Genomic DNA, 19,445 nt, shown 5'->3' on the forward strand with positions numbered 1-19,445 from the left:
CATGATCAAGATCATCTATTTGTAATGCTACATGTTGCGTTTGTTGGGATCCGATGAATATGGAATGCTATGTTATGTTGATTATCAATCTATCATCTATGTGTTGTTTATGATCTTGCATGCTCTCCGTTATTAGTAGAGGCTCGGCCAAGTCGTTACTTGTAACTACAAGAGGGAGTATTTATGCTCGATAGTGGGTTCATGCCTCCATTAAATCCGGGACGAGTGACGGAAAGTTCTAAGGTTGTGGATGTGTCTGTTGCCACTAGGGATAAAACATCAATGCTTTGTCTAAGGATATTTGTGTTGATTACATTACACACCATACTTAATGCAATTGTCCGTTGTTTGCAACATAATACTGGAAGGGGTTCGGATGATAACCCGAAGGTGGACTTTTTAGGCATAGATGCATGCTGGATAGCGGTCTATGTACTTTGTCGTAATGCCCAATTGAATTTCACACTACTCATCATAACATGTATGTGCATTGTCATGCCATCTTTATTTGTCAATTGCCCAACTGTAATTTGTTCACCCAACATGCTATTTATCTTATGGAGAGACACCACTAGTGAACTGTGGACCCCGGTCCATTCTTTTACATCAAATACAATCTACTGCAATACTCGTTCTACTGTTTTCTGCAAACATCATCATCCACACTATACATCTAATCCTTTGTTACAGACAAGCCGGTGAGATTGACAACCTCACTCGTCACGTTGGGGCAAAGTAATTTGGTTGTGTTGTGCAGGTTCCACGTTAGCGCCGGAATCCCCGGTGTTGCGCCGCACTACACTCCGCCGCCATCAACCTTCAACGTGCTTCTTGGCTCCTACTGGTTCGATAAACCTTGGTTTCTTACTGAGGGAAAACTTGCTGCTGTACGCATCACACCTTCCTCTTGGGGTTCCCAACGGACGCGTGCTGTACGCGTATCAGGCACCATACAACTGCAAGTTCTTCCCTTGGCTGGTGTCCCGTAACAGGTGTTGGACGGTCGATAGGCTCCAGAGGCGCGGCTTGCCGCGGTCGGCGCCCTGTCCCCTCTATGATCAGGAGCAGGAGATGCTGGAGCACCTCCTGCTTGGTTGCGTGGTCGCCCATGAGGTCTGGGCGTGGGCGTTGACGCGGTGAAACAGGTTGGAGTGGATGCCTGACACGGGCTCTGAGATAGTGCACTGATGTACCTCGCTTCGTTGCCCAGTGCGGTTCGCATAGACTTGTGGACGGCGGTCATTCTGGTCTTCTGGTGTATCTGGAGGCATAGGAATGACGTGGTGTTTAATGGCGCCACCCTGGCGGCGGAAACCATTCGGCATAGGATTAGGGAGGAGTTTTAGAGGTGGCGTGTAGCTAGGCTTTTCCGCTCGAAGTTCTTCGGTTTTCCTGAGCCTTTTCCTTTTTCGTGGTGGGACGGACATTAAGCTTTCGTTGTTGTAGGGGATCTGCCACTCTCGTGGCTCGAGTTTTCTTGCCCTTTTTTCTATATGATTAATACACCTTCAGGGGTGTATTCTCGAAAAAAAGAACAGCGCAATATCCTAGTTTTTTTTTGTTCCTTTGCATCTCAGTAACTACCCAAGGCTGTCGAGCCACCAAATTAGTTAATACAAGCCCATATAGGACCATGCTCATATAGACATGGGTATTCCTTAGGGAAGAACATGGTCATAAAATATCTGCGTACATCAGTGGGCACAAACTTGGGAGTTTAATATTTTGTGGTATTATTAACATGAGCAGGAATCTATTGCTTGCTGACCTGCAGTTCTCCATTCACAGCCATGGACGCCATTGGTTCTGAATCCTACCCATGCAAGCTGAACTAGTGTTAGTACTTAGTAGACCTCAAATGGGAGAAGGAGTTCAGCGGCACCAACATTTCCTACCGACCATGTGATCTGTATTTGTTGCATGATTCGTGACAAACCAATGTGTAACCACTCTCTCTGGATCATAGTCTCACATAACTGAATCTCACACAGGATCTCTTAGTTCTACACCAGATTCGGATACAACTCGCGTCACGCGAGTAGAGAAGCAAGCACGATGGCTGCAAGGAGGGAGAGAGAGTTGTCCACGGGACTGGTTCGGAATATTCGTTCATTGGTGCCTCCTTCGTCGCCTTCCGTAGATCTTAACAGCTCCGCATCACCGCTGGTGGGTCCTGCTCGTCTTCTACCGTGGTCCACTTGCCAGCTGGTGGGCCTCACGGATTTGCTGGCGAGCGTCCGTCCTCCGCTTCTCCTTCAGCGCCTTGGTTAAGTACGGGGTCGTGACATTACCCCCCGCTGGAGTACCGGCGTGCCCCCAGGCCGGTGCAGACGGAAACTTGTTGACGAGTGCAAAGAGTGGCTCCCAGGTCTTGCATTCCTCCGGCAATCCTGCCCATCTGACACGCACTTGTGGCACCAGCTTACTCCCACGTTTCACCAATCTATCATCGCATATGGCTGCAGGGAAAATGGTAAGATTGCATAGCGAGTAACTGGGCAATCCAGTACAGACCTTTGCCTTGTTTGGAACTGCCTTCTTCAGTTGAGAGACATGCACCACAGGGTGAACGCGAGACGATGGCGGTAGCTGCAGTTTGTATGCCACTTTGCCCACTCGCTGAAGTACCAAGTAAGGGCCGAAGTATTTGAAGGAGAGTTTCTGCGATGATCTCGTTGCCACGGACGTTTGAACGTAGGGCTGCAGTTTCAAATACACACTGTCACCCACAGCAAATTCTCGTTCTGATCGATGCTTGTCTGCCTGCACTTTCATACGGTGTTGGGCGCGCGCCAAATGTTGGCGAATGACAGGCAGCATAATTGCTCTTTCCTTGCTCCAGGCATCCAACTCTTGGTTCCCAGTGTCTGCACTTGCTGACACACCAAAGTGTCTTGGGGTTCTGCCAAACAGCACCTCAAAAGGTGATTTCCCAAGCGCTGAATGAACGGTGGTATTGTACCAATACTCCGCTTGTGGCAGCCATTTTGCCCAGTTCTTTGGATTGGAATGTACCATACACCTTAGATATGTCTCCAAACACTGATTTAATCGCTCTGTTTGCCCGTCGGTTTGGGGGTGATACGAAGAGCTCAGGTTCAATGTAGTGTCTGCCAGTTTGAAGAGATTTTGCCAAAACGAACTGATGAATATTTTGTCTCGGTCAGAGATGAGTACCTGTGGCAGACCATGGCGACAGTATACATTGTCCAGGAAAGCTTGCGCTACTGACTGCGCCGTGAAGGGATGCTTCAGCGGAATGAAGTGTCCATACTTGGAAAATTTGTCAACGATCACTAAGATTGTGTCAAATTTATTGGACAATGGCAGCCCTTCCACAAAGTCCAGCCCCACTGTGTGCCAGGCATCCGGTGGTATTCGAAGAGGTTGCAGCCGACCAGGCAGCCTAACTCGTTCAGATTTGGCCTGCTGGCATATGGTACAGGACTTCACGTAATTCATGACATCTTGCTTCATTTTTGGCCAATAAAACAACTTTTTGATTCGTTGATATGTTCCTTGAGTGCCAGAGTGGCCTCCTATGGCACTGCTATGCATTGCCAGCAACACAGCTTTGTGCGCTTCCCCAAAACTTCCCAACCAAATCCTTTGTTTGTACCATATAACACCATTCTTCAGAGAATATCCAGTTTCATTACTGCCTGTCACGGCTAACTCTGTCAATAGCTTCTGTGCTTGCACATCTTCACTGTAATTATCCACTATGGTTGTCAACCATTTTGGTTGCACTGCAGACATTGCAAACATTTGCTCATTGTGTGGCCTTCTTGACAAGGCATCAGCTGCTTTGTTTGTCACTCCTTTCTTGTAGACAATTTTGTACTGGAAGCCCATGAGTTTGAAAAATGCCTTTTGTTGTATAGACGTGTTGAATTTGTGATCCCCCAGGTGAATGAGACTGCGTTGATCAATGTAGATAGTGAATTGCTTATGTTGCAGGTATGTTTTCCAACGGTCAAGAGCCATCAATATTGCCAAACACTCCTTATCATATATGGAAAGCGCTTGATTTTTAGGTCCTAGAGCCTTGCTCAGAAATGCCAAAGGATGAGATTGTTGCATTAACACTGCTCCCACTCCATTGATGCAAGCATCGGTTTCTAACACGAACTCTTTGCTGAAATCAGGAAGTGCCAGCACCGGAGCATTAACCAGGGCATGTTTCAGAGTCAGAAATGCATCATCAACCTGTGGGGACCATACAAATGGTATATTCTTACGTAGCAGATTTGTCAAGGGCTTGCATATCACACCATACTGCCTGATGAATTTCCTATAGTATCCAGCCAAGCCAAGGAAACCTCGGAGTTGCTTCACATTTGTGGGCTGGGGCCACTGCTGTACTGCCACAATTTTGGAAGGGTCAGTTGACACCCCTGTTGTGCTGATTATATGTCCCAGATACTCCAATGATTGTTGGGCAAAGGAGCATTTGCTTTTCTTGAGGAATAAATTGTTCTGTCGTAACAACAAGAATACTGCCTGCAAGTGAGCCTTGTGGTCATCAAGGGTTTTGCTGTAGATTAGTATGTCATCCACAAAAACCAGCACTGATTTCCTGATCAAGTGAGCAAATATGGCATTCATGGCAGCCTGGAATGTTGCTGGGGCACATGTAAGCCCAAATGGCATTACCTTGAACTCATAGTGGCCACTATGGGTTTTGAAAGCAGTTTTCTTCTCATCTTGGACCGCCATTCGAATTTGATGGTACCCAGAGTGCAAATCAAGCTTGGTGAAAAAATGTGCACCAGCCAGCTCATCCAGTAGTTCATCCACCACTGGCATTGGATATCTGTCCTTGACAGTCACCGCATTTAACTGCCTATAGTCCACACAGAATCTCCATGAGCCATCCTTCTTTTTTACTAAGAGCACCGGTGAAGCAAATGGGCTCTGGCTTGGTCGAATAATGCCTTGCTTCATCATCTCTTTCACTTGTTTTTCTATTTCATCTTTCTGTTGGGGTGAGTACCTGTAGGGCTTTACATTTACTGGTTGGACTCCTGGCATGAGTGTAATCTTGTGATCATATGGCCGTTGGGGTGGCAGTCCTTTTGGAGCTTTAAAGCAATCTGCATTTTCTTGCAACAGTTCAGCTATGCATTGTGGCATGTCAGGATCACCATGTGTCACTGTGCGCAGCTCTACCAGATGAGAGACAGCGTGTAGGTCTTGCAGACACTGCAATTCTTCCATAGTGATTGGTTTGCACTCATCGGCTTTGTCCTTCACTCCCCTTACTGTTATTCTTTTGCCAGCCTGCCTGATTCTGAAGGTTCTCTTGTCCCAGTCAATCCACATAGGGCCTAAGGTTTGAAGCCAGTCCATGCCCACTATAATGTCATAATGGGGCAGATCGAACACTCTCATGTCAGTGTTGAATGTTGCTTTCTGGCACTCCCATTTCACTCCTGGCACAGCAGTATTCACCTCTGTTTTGGCGCCATTAGCCATAGCGACATTGACTGGAGGCACTGATATCGTCTCCAACCCTAGCCTCTTGACAGCATCTGAACTGATGAAGCTTCCACAACTACCGGAATCAACCAAAAGCAGTACTTGTTTTCCTGCAATTGTGCCCTGGAGTCTGAAACTCTTCTTTTGAACTGTTCCAGCCATGGCACACTGTGATATGTGCATTAAGTTTTCATTGCCACTTGTATCCCCATCAGTATCAGATTGTTCCCCTTCAGACTGGGATATTTGCAACAGATCCACCAATTCCTCCACAATGTTTAGTGGTACACTGGTGTTGCATTTGTGGCCGGGCTGATATTTTCCGCCACATTTGAAGCATTCACCTCTAGCCCTTCTCTGTGCTTTCAGAGTCTGGAACTTGTTCTCCCAGGCTGGCTTGGATGTTGTTTTGTCCTCAGGTTTTTTACTTTCTTCCCGAGACAATATACCCCTGCCAGAAAATCCCCCACGAGAGAACGACTGCTGGTAGTCATGCTTGTAGCGAGAAGAACTGTATGATCTGGCCTCTTCAAGCATTTCTTCCTGCGTTTCAGCAAGAGATAAAGCAGCATCAACTGTTCTTGGTTTATGCAATTTAATCGCACGCCTAATTTCTCTGTGTAACCCATTAACAAATTTTGTGACAAAAAAGGCTTCGTCATAGTGTCTATTGTGCACTAGGACCTTATGGCGAAGCTCCTCAAACTTGAAATAGTATTGTTCTACACTACCAACTTGCCTGCAACGCTCAAGTGCTTCAAGAGCCCTATGATGTTTATCCCTACCAAATTTAGCATGCACAGCGACACAGAGCTCTTCCCAAGTTTCTACATCCTCCTCTGCCTCCACATTTTGAAGCCAGAGGGCAGCATTGCCTACGAAGTGCATAGTGGCATAACCCGCCCAATTCTCATGCTCTACTCCATACATGTGAAAGTATTTCTCACAGGTTTTCTTCCACCACTTTGGGTTATCACCATCAAATTTTAGGAAATCTGACTTAGGTGGCCTAGAATGGTGGGATCGTGTGCGTGAATCATGTGTTAATGTGGATATAGATCATCATCAGTTCCGTCCAAATCAAATGTAACCGGAGAGCGGCGAAAAGCACGCGTACCCTTTACCAGGGTATGTGCCTTGCCATGTTCGGCATGGGTCACAGTACCCTGGGTTTTCGATGTCGAGCCGTGCCCATCGGGCCGAGGGGGATCGTCGTCGCCGCGTGCAGCCTCAAGGACGGCCACGCGCGTGCCCACCTCCTCCACAGTCTTGAGCAGGTCACGGATGGATTCATCAATGGCGGGAGCCCACTTGTTGAGCCCCTTGATGTTCTCACACACCGTGAAATTGGTCGCCGATAAGGCCTTGAGTGAGTCCCGGACCGAGGTGAGTGCAGAACTGGTGTCCTCGCCTTGCTTGGTGACCTGCTTCGCCAACGCGGCGAGCTCAGCTTGCAACTGCTCCATGACGACCTTGTCGCACAGCTTCCACGTCGGCGCCGTCGGTTGTAGAGCTCGCCGTCGCTGAAATCCGCCCCCAATGATGTGAGGGATCCGTCCTCCGCCGCCGCCTGGTTGGTGTGCGCGAAGTCGCGCACTGTCTCCGCCGCCGCGAGCGAGACGGGAATGGGGGATCTGGTCGGCCGATCCCACTCCGCACAGATCTCGCCCGATTTCACCTCCCACGCTCTCCTCTCCGATTTGGTGGAAGAGAAAAAAAAAATCTGTGGAGAGCTCGGATCTATGGCTCTGATACCATATGTAACCACTCTCTCTGGATCATAGTCTCACATAACTGAATCTCACACAGGATCTCTTAGTTCTACACCAGATTCGGATACAACTCGCGTCACGCGAGTAGAGAAGCAAGCACGATGGCTGCAAGGAGGGAGAGAGAGTTGTCCACAGGACTGGTTCAGAATATTCGTTCATTGGTGCCTCCTTCGTCGCCTTCCGTAGATCTTAACAGCTCCGCATCACCGCTGGTGGGTCCTGCTCGTCTTCTACCGTGGTCCACTTGCCAGCTGGTGGGCCTCACGGATTTGCTGGCGAGCGTCCGTCCTCCGCTTCTCCTTCAGCGCCTTGGTTAAGTACGGGGTCGTGACACAATGCATTAGTTGTTTCAATGGTGATCAAGGCACAATCAATTGGACTAACAATCGTACATCTCATGTGATATCGGCGGCGGACAAGATGGAGGATCCACACGGACATACTCCTTCTGCAGCCCAGGCTGATCGACCGCCTTCAACCTGTTCAGCCCGGGATGTAATAGCAGTACCACGCACCTAACCTGGCGGATTGGTTTCCACTTTTCTCACTACCGCAGCTGTGCATGCTGCTTGTGGCCACAGGCATCTCCCTAAGAAATGGTCACGTTGCCGCCGGCAAATCAGACACGTACGCAACCACCCAGCGACCTCTGTGTCTACAAAAAACAGACCCGCGCAACGTCAGAATCGCCCTACGCGCCAACCTTCCTAGTCCATCTTCATTTTCAGAGGTTTTTGGCCGGCACAGTCGATGTCCAGACGCCGCCCAACTGGCCGACAGAAATCTCAGCTACTCTGCTCACCTTCCTGGCAGTTTATGGTTAATGAAACTTCCCTGAAGACTCTTAGTCCATGAAGTGAGCTAACTGATCAGATCAGTACTAGTTGGGCTGCAGCGTTTCACTCGCAGCGTTCCTTCCAGTTCCACACAACACAAGATTCTTCAAGAAAATCCTCCGTCTACTGATCGACGCCAGTTCGTCCGGGACAGCGAATGTCAGTTCATACATGTTTAAGGAACTGCAAAGGAAGCTTCGCCAGCACATATATTTGCTAAAAATGCTGGAAAAATATGTACTCCAAGATGTACACAGCTACCTCTTTTCGTTCAACTACAAATGGAAGAGAAGAAATGTTTGAATCGCACCGCCACAAAAACGAGAACAAAAAACGAATTTACTAGTTGGGCTTGGGCGGTTCACTGGCAGCCTTTCATAATCCACACAACACAAAGATTCTTCCAAGAAAATCCCCAATCCACTGCTCGACGTCAGTTCGTCCGGGACGGCGAACGTCAGCTCGTACAGTATACATCTTTAGGAACTGCAGAGGAAGCCTCGCTCGCCAGCACATAATTTTGCTAAAAAATGTTAGAAAATATGTACTCCAAGACCAAGAGAGGAATGTAGGGAGCTGCCTCCTGTCGTCAACTACAAAGAGTAGAAAAGAAATGTTCCAAACGCACCGCTAGAAAAACAAGACGAAACGATCAGAGAACAAACTAATTCCCCCCCATTGACAATTACAAGTGTCGTAAAGCATAGACAATTCAAACGCTGCCACGTCTTAGAACAAGAAAGTAAACAAGCCCCACTGAACTTTCCCAGCTTGTTCCTGCAGGTTTCCCTCCATTTCCTGCCCCCTTCCTCTCGCTCTGCCTCTCCTCTATATCTGTCCGCGCCATGGACTTCTCCACTCCTTTCTCCCCCAATGGTTTCTTCCAGCCGCCCCCTCCCATGGTCCGGCTCCGGCGACAACTCCGACGATGGCGGACAGCTCTCCCGCCCTTGCAAGCGTTGGAGATCGCTTGTCATGTGGGTCTCCCTTTGCCTTTTTCAGTTGTTGTGCTCAAGTCAAGCCTTGGTCAACTCCCCTTCTTTCACATGATCCTGAGTTGATCTGAAGGTCTTGAAGATTTTCTGGTTTTCTTTTCTAACTGAACCTGGATCCTTTTGGCGGCAGGCATGTGAGGAGGAGGAGGAGGACCATGGACCAGGGAGTGTTTGGTTTTAGAGGGATGATCATTGGGGAGGAGTTCATGGCCATGTTCCTCCCATTTTACGCCAATATGGTTCAGAGAGTGGTCAGTATTTCTCTCCCTTTCTTGATCTTCTTTTACATTCACGGCTGTTTGTGATAATTCTTAGGCCGAATGTTCAGAGAAATTGCTCCAAGGAACAACAGCTAAAGGAGAAGCCTATTATTTATTGGGTTTTTTTTCTGACATTTGCATTTTCCAGGTTTCAGAGGAGGTGGGGAAAGCAATATCCAGACATTTCAACGCAGCAGCAGCAGCACCTCCAAGGTAAGGAGTATACTTTTATTTTGTTGTTGTCAAATTAGATTCCATTTTACAGAAGTTTTTTTGTGTGGTCCCACTGCTCCTATGGTTTAGTTTGCGGTTACTGAACTGTGATATGGTGTGCTGTAGTCATTTATATCCTGCTGTAGAAAATGCCAAACGCACCCTAAATCTTCTCGAAAAGAGTCTCCTCAAATGATACATGCTAAGATGTCCCAATATGTTTTCGTTTGCTCAATTTAAATGTTATTTTTAAACTATATGTAGGCAACTAGTAGGCTGGAACCAGCGTCCGAGGTATCAGCTCATGTTCCTGAATGGTCTGAAACCTGTGTACACCATGATGAAGTTGGAAGCCAAGGATGGATCGGCTCTTAGGGTGGCTATAGTCGAAAACCTCGAAAACGATCAGTCGAGTATCGTCAGGTTTGGTTATCTTTCTTCAGCTAGGGTTGAGGTTGTAGTCCTCCATGGAAATTTCAATGCTAAAAATGAGGAAAGCTGGCCCCCTGAAGAATTCAACAAGCATATAGTGTGGGGGCGAGAGAAGAGCGCGAAACTCCTCAACGGTGATCTGACGCTTAAACTCAGTGGAGGGGAGGCTTTCCTTGAAAGTGCAAATTTCACCGATAACTCCAGCTTTACCAGCACCAAGAAGTTCAGGCTGGGGCTGAGGCTTGTCAATGCTTCTGGAGAGAGGGTTCTCGAAGGAATCACTGAGCCTTTTCGCGTGAAGGAGCGCAGGGTGGAAGGTATGCCTATTTGTCTGAAAGTTAGGTTGTTCATTGGATTTTTCTTCAGAAATGCACCTTCTCATATTTGTCGAGCTGAGACTATGCCTCTTGCTGTCGTTGCAGGTTTTGAAAAGCACTACCCCCCATTGCTGGACGACGAAGTTTGGCGTTTGGAAAAGATTGGTAAGAATGGGGCTTACCACCAAGCCTTATCAGGCAGTGGGATTTATACTGTGCAGAAGTTACTACAATCTTATAAGAAGAATGAACAGAAGCTATTCAAGGTAAGGGTTCTATGGATTTCCTTTATTAAAAAAACACTTCACGACGTTTTCATGGAGCAAGCAATTGATATTGGACTGACAAGATCCTTGGATTTCTCCTCTTCTAGACTTTCACCAAGATGTCACCGGCAGCCTGGAAAGCCATCATAGGGCATGCCATGACGTGCAAAGTCGGCGACGCTCTCTACTTGTATGAAATTAAGGAAAACAACATGGGCCTTTTCTTTGATGCCATACTTCAGCTTGTTGGGGTGAAGTTTGGTGATTGTTACAAGCCCGTAGATCAGCTTGACCAAGTAGAGAAGGTGATGTATATCCCCACTCTCTTGAAATTTGAGATTTTCTCACTGATCCTCTAACATTTGGTGTTCTTTGTTCACAGAATTTAGTCGAGATTCTGAAGCAAGGTGCTTATGAGAATATGAAGGATATTCAGTATGATTATAAGATGTTCAACCACTCTCCTGTACCACTTCATAGGTTTCACGCAAAGGGTGCTTCTGGGAAGAGTAACGTTCTTCCGAATCAGCAGATACTGAATTATGGTAACACCTTGGGTTCTCTATGAGTTTGATTCTTAGCTGTAATAATTCTTTAGGAACTTCAGTTATTGATGTCAATTTGTTGGCAGGTCAATACAGTAGGTTTCCAGGCGAATGCTCAAATAGTCAAGGATTTGAATCAATGGAGAGAGTTTATTCTTCCCAACGAGCCAGCAATGTAAGTAGTAATGTTTTAAATATGAATTTTAGTAATGGATCAGAAACATAAAATTACTCTAAGACACTGTTATCAATTTTGAAGCAGGCTTCAGTGGACATGTCAGGATTTCTGCATGGTCAGACTTCCAATGATGTTAGCCATCAAATAGCCACAAACGAATTTACACCATATAATCCAAGCCAAGGAATTCTCTTAGCTGGACCAAGAATCACACAGTTGCATATACCAAATACTGGAAGAACAGATATTGGTCCAGATGTTACTCCTGCTATTGTTCATGACAACATTCAGGCAGGCAGGTCAGGTTGCACTTCCAATGATGTTGGCCATCAAATAGCCACAAACAAATTTACACCATATAAGCCAAGCCAAGGAATTTTTTTACCTGGACCAAGAATCACACAGTTGCGTATACCAAATACTGAAAGAACAGATTTTGGTCCAGATGTTACTCCTGCTATTGTTCATGAGAACATTCAGGCAGGTCAGATTGCTATGCAATTCGGTCAGAATGGGCAGAAGTATTCTAATTTTCCTGAAGAATCGTATACTGTAAGATTACTTTTTTCTTACATTGTGACTTTTGCTTCCGGAAATACCTCTTATCAAAGTGAATATCAATATAATTTGAAACTGAATATTTCATTTGCATACTCTTAAACTGAACAAAATCACATCTCTTTTGCGCCTGCAGAGCTTCTCTGTTGGTAGTTCAACGTCTACATACACAAACACGGATTCTACGCAGCCTCACTTCCAGCTTACAAGCAACAGTAATTACTCTGATACATTACCTTTACTGCTAGTTACCTCAGTTTGGTGCTGACTTACACCGGAACTAATTAGCTCTGGATGACATCTGCAGGAGAGAGTTTCATCAACCAACCTGACCCACTGTATAGTGGCCAGACACTAATCCAGTCACATCGAGTTGTGACTGGCTTTCAGCCATCAAGAACAAACAGCTTTGACTCGGTAGAAAATGATCAGCTCATACATCGCTTCATTTCTAAGATGTTAAGCAGTGAAGGGGCCACAACACCTTTGTCGCCGCGCAAGTGGGTCAAGATCAAGGCAGCATTGAAGCTAGCATCTGTAGGGCGACTCTCCAGGGCCTCGAGAAGGGGTCTAAATAGTCCCCTGGGAAGGCCAAGGCTGGTACCAACAATATGACCCTTCTGAATGGATAAACATCCATCTTCATGTTGTACTCCATGGTATTGATAAAGATAAAACCTAGTTAGTTGAAAGTAGCAGTGATGTTGTCAAATAGTCCGGTATCTCTACACAATGGAGCTTGTATTGTGATTTGTTAGCAACAATATGCTTATGTAAAGAATTCTGAATCTTAGTTGTTATTGATGAACTCAGGGGTCAGGACCATATAAAAAGCATGCAGCTTCTCACTCTTTCTCCTGAAGTTCCTTGGAGGCAATACTTTTAAAAATGAAAAGGCATGCCTCTGTTACATGCTACTAAAGAAATGAATGACAAAAAATGCTATAAATATAGCATGTCTATTAGAAGGAACTACTTACAAGGTGTTGTGCTATTGAACAAATGGTACAACAGAAATTTCTAGCATGGAAGTCATACAGATCCCACATATGAAACTCCCTTCATGTTTATCTTCTTTCTGTACCCTTGGAGGTCTTCTATCCATATTTTATTTGGTGTAATAAAACAATTCAGCCAGCGACTGTAAATCACTCTACGTTGTTTATATTTCCAGAGAGTTTCAAGGAAGATTTGTTAAAAAAGCTTTATGTTGATCTGATGTCAGCACAGATGATGATGGTAGCAACAAAATCTACCTTCACACTGATTGATTATTTTGCAACGTTAATTTTCCCATTTGGAGTTCTTCTCCCATCTGTACCATTCAAAATATGTTTGCTGTTCCTGATCGGTGTTTTTTGAGCAGAGCTCCTGACTGGTGTTTGTAGCCTTTTCTGTGATTGTGGCACTGGTGACTTGCATGCCGGATTTGTACTCCTGAGTAATGAAAACCAACAGAAATAGGTTAAATTTATCTAATCATGTGCAAAAAACAGTTCCATGAGTATAAACAGGAAGCTGGATTCACCTCATTATCATATTATTTGTATTCTTTGTTTGATGCTTCTTTTTATTTGAAATGCCTCCACTGGGAAAACCAACAGGTTTCAGGCCACTAGCTGACAGCACCAGTTCTTGGTCTGGGGAACAGCTAGCAACACCATCAAATTCGTCTGAATCCTGGCTTGGTACAGACTCAACCTTACACCTTTGTTGCCCAGGAGTGTGTCTTTGATAGAAGAAAGTCGGGAGCATGGTGTGTGTGGTGAGGTTAGGCTCCAGCTCTGGTGCGGATTTGCCATTCTCAAATTGGTTTTGACCAACAGCTGCCTTATCTACCCAGCCACCTGATCCTTTTTCTTTCGGAAGATCATTGCAGTTGTCGATCCAGTTAGGTGAGTTGTTCTTGGCGAGGATGCCAGCTCCAGGCAAATCAAATTTTAGCTTTTTTTGCATTGGGGTCACATTGTTCAGTACCTAAAAAAAGAAACATTAAACCTATATTACAGCCTCGGATGTCAAGAATATTAGGCGCTAACATATTGTCCACTTAATGACATTTCCATATAACCATATAAGAAGGCTTTCACTGGCCAGTAGATATTTCATGAATGCCATTTCCGCCCAAGATTGCAGCCACAACTACTTCTCACATATTGTTTTTAAAATTAATTTTGCAATGCACAAGATAAGGAGTTGACATTGGCTGTAAAAGAGTTACCTCTATGTTTCCAACTTCTTCCATTGGCTGCCTGCTTTTATGGAATACAGGTGTTGCATTGCCTCTGCTAATCTTGTATATGTTTGGGCTTGACTGTGTACTCCGAATGTTTTCTGATTCTCCTCCCTTCTTAGCGAGTGCTGCCTTGAGGCAAGCAATCTGAAACGAGCAAAAATTACAGAAGTATCTTATACATCTCAACGGCAGTACATATAGCTAATACACAGAAACTAGAAATCAGAAATAATTAAGCACCTGTTCTTTGAGCTCCCTAACCTCGCCACCTTCTTTATTTGCTTTTGCAGCGCCAAGCTCAACAGAGGCAACTCGTTCAGCAAATTTCAATGTGCTTATTGTTTCATTTACAGCATCTGGTTCCGGGCTTATGTGCACAAACATCAGCGTTTTTGCTTGTCCTCCTAAACATTGCACCGCAATACTTAGAACATTGATTGCAGTACTAAAAATGTGAAAATTAGGATGCTGGATTAGCAGAATACCTAGAGAATCTTGCAAAAGCTGGGTAAGCTTGCTGTTTCGGTAAGGGACATGCGAGTTTTTCTGAGCCAGGGACGCAATCACATCTCCTAGTGCTGAAAGCGACTTGTTTATGTACAGTGCCTCCTTTAACCTATCTCCTACAACTTCAGATTTATCAACTCTTTCACTACCAGCTAGATCAACAAGATGCATGCAACCTCTCAAGATTGCGCCAGATGTTATGTCACGTCCTTGAACATGAACAGTAAGGCAACTGCATGTAGGTTTCAATCATAAGTACAAAGAATAACTATATGGGCAAATACTTCTATGTTTGAACAAGGTATGTTCATGCCAAACCTATGGGAGCGGCTACTTCGGTCATTGATGGCTGTTGAACCCACTGCACGATTCTTTTGGCCTTGATTCATCAACTCAACAACATCAGAGGTTGATGTGACAGGGACTATACTTGCATCCGGAACTGCAAGCCCTTTCTGTGAAGTATTTCTTATTTCTAATGTAGCTCAACGTTAAGGAGGCTCAAGATATGCATCAATAAGTAAGATGAAAGGAGATCAACGGAGAACTTTCTTTGGACCAAATAACAGAGAATTTGAAATGTATAAAAGGATATCTTCTGTTTCCACTATCTTGAAGGAGGTCTCTCACTTGCTCGTTGTAGATCTCAATCATCTGGACAGAAATTTCATAATCGATTGTCCCCTTTCTTTGTGCTTGAAGATTAAATAAGTCATTCAGTGCTCTGTAGTTAACACCAACGCTTTGCTCGCTCAGTAAATTAGGTCCACTCTGCATAACATCACAAAAATGATCTCACCTTGTTTACCCTTTTCCTAAGAAATAATGAAATGTTCTCTTAGCGAAGCTTATTACCATTGTATAGGTCTTCCCTGATCCGGTCTGGCCATAAGCAAATATGCAAACATTGAAACCATCAAGAACTGAACGGATCAAAGGTTGCATATCTGAAAAGACTTCCTCTGCATTAGCAAAAGAAAAGCACTAGGTTCAGTACTCAAGGAAGGTCAAGCTAATTGGGACTAAAGATACCAAAGGGCAATTTATAACCTTGAGTGGCTGCTGGGCCAAAAACCTTGTTGAAAGTAAAAGATTTGCTTCCATCTTTCCCATATTTTGTGGGAGTGATTATTGTGATGGTTCTGTCTTCCATTCCAGCAACACTTGTCGAGGAATTTTCTTGTCCAGGTAGAAAAGGCCTCACGCGACAATATACTCTAATATTTCCTGGTAATAAAACAAAACAAAATTTAAGATGTAGACTAGTATCCTTCATATCTTATTCCTTCAGCACCAACAATGGTACCTTTAAGATCCTGTATTTGGTTGTACAACTTGCGGTTATCCTCCAGAACTTTATGGTAGCCAGAAGCCGCATTAGAGAGGATTTGCAAATGCTTTCCTGTTAACATGGTAAAAATGGTATTTCTTAAATGCATTTGGAGCAAAAAAAAGTTAGATATAGGAAAAACTCAATTATAAGTTACCCATTTTAGTAAAATCTTCAGAGTATTGTAAACTCAGTTCCTCCATTCCAGACTTGACAGAAGAAAGGTTTTTTCTTAATTCCTGCAGGAAGCATAACATGTCAAGAGATCATAGCTGCAAATGCAGGCATCAAATAAGGAACGTAAACAACAGAAAAATACCAGGATATGTTTCTGCTGTACGTCATAATTTGTTTCTACCCCTAGCTGGAACTGTTGAGCTGCACAACCACCATTCAGAACTACAGAGCTGACTTCTTCGTTGAGACTCAAGGGACATAACTCATCCATCTTAATTTCATTCGCCAAACAATGAAGAACATTAGTAAATATGAAACCTCCCCAGCCATGTAGAAACTTGTTTTCCCAGAATGTACAGCTGTTTACATTCAATTCAAAACTAACGATCAACTGTGTATATATCTAGCCACTAGATGGCAAAAAAAATATACCTTAACTCGATTACTGGTGGAAGATTCATCTTGCGATAGTGTGTCTGCTATGGAAAATGGGTCAGTCCCTTTAGAGGCCCCTATGCATTTCACCTGTGATAATATTTGTCCAAATGAGTAAACATGTACAGTTAAATATTCTCATCCTCAGATAAAAGTGATACAACTAACAAAAGGCCCCAGAGAATGTGGATAAGCCCAATTTTCTGAATAATAGCAGAATGTAACGTACTAAGTGCCGGTTTGCAGTTCGACACTCATATTCCTGAATAACTTTACTTAGAAGTGACTCAACAATCTGCAAGATAGCAAATACTTTGTTGTCATTCTTGATGTCCATCAGTTACGACTGCATAAAGACCAGCTATTTATTCAAGCAAAGTAGGCTCACCAGCGGGACTTCTTCTGGTTTCTTATCCAAGAGAAGGGTACGGACAAGCATTTTAATGGATTCTGAAGTAGCCTATAATGATGAAGATAAAAGCCATTACGAAATACACCACATGACCGGGTCTAAAATAAGAAACGATACCACATCATAATACTTACCATCTCACAGGATTCTATGCAACAATCAGTTGTCAAATTTTGCTCTGGCGAAATACCATTCTGGATTGGCTCTGCTGTGTGGCTTCTCATTAACTTATTCATAAAAGCATCAGAATTCTTGAGTATGAAATACTTTCCAGGTGTCGAAGGCTTTGAAATGCCACCATATTTAGATGGAGTCTGTCTCCCTGATGTCTTACTTTCACTGAATGACCTCAGAGCAAGAACACAGTCCACAACTCGAACACCCTTGCCACCCTATGTTCCAATTAGCAGATAAAATATATTTATTTTGTTATAGCTAAAGTATCCCATATATTAACTTTGGCTTCCATTTGAAGTTCCTTATCAATCAGGATACAAGTTCAAACCACCTAGGAAATATTGAATTTTATAGCTAAAAGAAAGGGCTTGCTACATGAGCTCTCTACAAAGCATGAAAAAGAAATACCTTCTCCAAATCAGAATGCTCGAATGTAGGGAGCCCTAAATCTTGTACATTGACAAGGAAGTTCCGCAAGTTCTCGAAGTACTGATATGCACATAGAGCTGAGCCATCTGCTGGTACACCAGTATCTGAGGGGGCTTCCACAACCTAATACCAGTATAACATTACCAAAACAATCGGCATCGTATATTAGCACGGCTCACTTTTTATAAGTAATGGGGAAGAGGACTGAAACATGCCATGCAAGACACTAATGAAACGCATGGCAGCTAAATAAACTATAGATACTGAAGGTCATAACTGCAACTACCTTAGGTATGGCGCCAGGCTGAACCTTATTCAGTGCATTGCAAAGGACAATTCCATTTCTCAGCCCAAGCCGGAATTCCTCCTCAGAGGGCTCTTCTGGTAGGTCCCTTGCACATACGATCCCAACTGTTCTTCGCAACCAGCTGGCTGCATCATACCGTCTATTTGCTGCATTTTGAACCCAAGTAAACCATAAATTCACCTTGTGCTGGTACATTTGTAGAAATCATGCATAATTTTTTTCGCAAGAACTAGAACAATCATGCATTATCAATTTGAAGATTCAAATCAATCTATTTAGTGTTCGCATATGGCAACAACACCTCATCAACCATCACAACAGTATAATTTGCAAAGTGAATGACAAAATCGGCACAGCATTATCATTAGCTACCCACACAGCAGTATAGCTTTGCAAGTGGATTACACAATTGGCATAGCTACCATCACAACAGTATAATTTGCAAACCGAACGATACAATCAGCACTGCACTACCATTAGGTACAATTGGTTTAGACAGAACAATCATCAAGGCATATACTAACACTAAGTAGATGCAAGCTCAAATCAAGGCAACCACTATATCATAAAAACGTTTAAACTAGTATACTATCCACACAAACTTACGACCTTGACCACACCAGGAAATTTGAACTAAACCGCTTCTTGTCACTGGCGCATCTCGCCTAAATCAAAAGCCGAAACATCGAGATTAAGCCCCCGTCACGGGTACCATCACAGCAGTACAATTTGCTGGGAGAATCAGGCAGAGTATAATTTACGAAAATCGAACCGTACAATCAGCACTGTACTATCATCAGCTACAGCTACTTTAGAGTTGAGACAGAGCAATCATCAAGATCAAGGCATAAAAGCCGGCACTATGAGCTCAACGCGAGCTCGAATCCGAACAACCACACCAGAAAAGCCTTTAAACTAGTGCTATCCACTCAAATTTACTACCCTGATCACACCAGGAAATTCGAGTTAAACCGCATCTGGTCGGTCACTGTCGCATCTCGCCTAAATCAAAAGGAAAAACATCGAGATCAAGCCACCATGTAGTTTCCGCATTCGGCGACTCGTTTCGCAAAAAAATCCACCCAAATAAGGGCGCCCAGCCGACCAAGAAGGCCAGATCACTAAATTACCGCCCGGGCGCGTTCAGCGCGATCCGCGCGCGGCAAGTGCGCGAGAACTCACCGGCCTCCTGGGCCCTCCGGGCGGCGACGTCGACGTCGCTCAGCGTCCCGTGATTCCGCAGCACGCGCTCCTGGGCCACCGTCGCCGTCGCCGCCGTGTCCATGGTTGAAGAAGGCCGGAACCAGCGCCGATTCCGGCGACCCGGGAGGAGTACGTGGCCTGGGAGGGAGGAGGAGGAGGAGGCGGCGGGAGTGGATGGCCGGATCGGGGCTGGACTCGGCTGCTGCAGTGAGGCCTGCGGGGTTGGGCTTGGTGGCTGTGTTTTCGAATGGTGGTGGCGCTGGTGAGGGGAAGAGAGCGGTTGGGGTCCGTTGATGGTGACGTGGGGGCTGGAGCGGGGCGTGTGGGTCAAAATGTACATCTTCTTTTTCTAAAGTGGAGTGTACCCTCTTGTGTTGGT

At 44.8% G+C, this 19,445-nt stretch overlaps 2 protein-coding genes across 3 annotated transcripts; one reads left to right on the forward strand and one right to left on the reverse strand.

Annotated features, from left to right (window-relative positions):
* The first annotated feature begins 8,893 nt into the window (after positions 1–8,893).
* On the forward strand, positions 8,894–12,818 carry LOC124651397. 2 transcript variants are annotated; one of them, XM_047190487.1, is made up of 11 exons: positions 8,894–9,066; positions 9,215–9,335; positions 9,493–9,557; positions 9,822–10,306; positions 10,412–10,572; positions 10,680–10,877; positions 10,955–11,117; positions 11,204–11,292; positions 11,377–11,847; positions 11,990–12,068; positions 12,161–12,818. In XM_047190487.1, exons 1-11 carry the CDS (start codon positions 8,963–8,965, stop codon positions 12,466–12,468), a joined length of 2,244 nt encoding a protein of 747 aa, XP_047046443.1. In that variant the 5' UTR covers positions 8,894–8,962; the 3' UTR covers positions 12,469–12,818. The 2 variants fall into 2 exon arrangements, with proteins under 2 accessions (XP_047046443.1, XP_047046444.1); XM_047190488.1 differs by having other exon boundaries at positions 8,895–9,066; positions 11,380–11,847.
* On the reverse strand, positions 11,952–19,148 carry LOC124656066 (kinesin-like protein KIN-14Q). Its single transcript, XM_047194873.1, has 19 exons — positions 19,046–19,148; positions 17,843–18,009; positions 17,536–17,679; positions 17,085–17,342; positions 16,927–16,998; positions 16,768–16,833; positions 16,536–16,628; positions 16,246–16,374; positions 16,084–16,165; positions 15,903–15,998; positions 15,647–15,823; positions 15,452–15,558; positions 15,192–15,367; positions 14,915–15,076; positions 14,575–14,828; positions 14,330–14,493; positions 14,075–14,233; positions 13,382–13,830; positions 11,952–13,290 (listed from the first exon to the last, which is right to left on the reverse strand). Exons 1-19 carry the CDS (start codon positions 19,146–19,148, stop codon positions 13,125–13,127), a joined length of 3,024 nt encoding a protein of 1,007 aa, XP_047050829.1. The 3' UTR covers positions 11,952–13,124.
* Positions 19,149–19,445: the final 297 nt, after the last annotated feature.

This window comes from Lolium rigidum, chromosome 5 (assembly GCF_022539505.1).
Source record: "Lolium rigidum isolate FL_2022 chromosome 5, APGP_CSIRO_Lrig_0.1, whole genome shotgun sequence".
Taxonomy (NCBI): Eukaryota; Viridiplantae; Streptophyta; class Magnoliopsida; order Poales; family Poaceae; genus Lolium; species Lolium rigidum.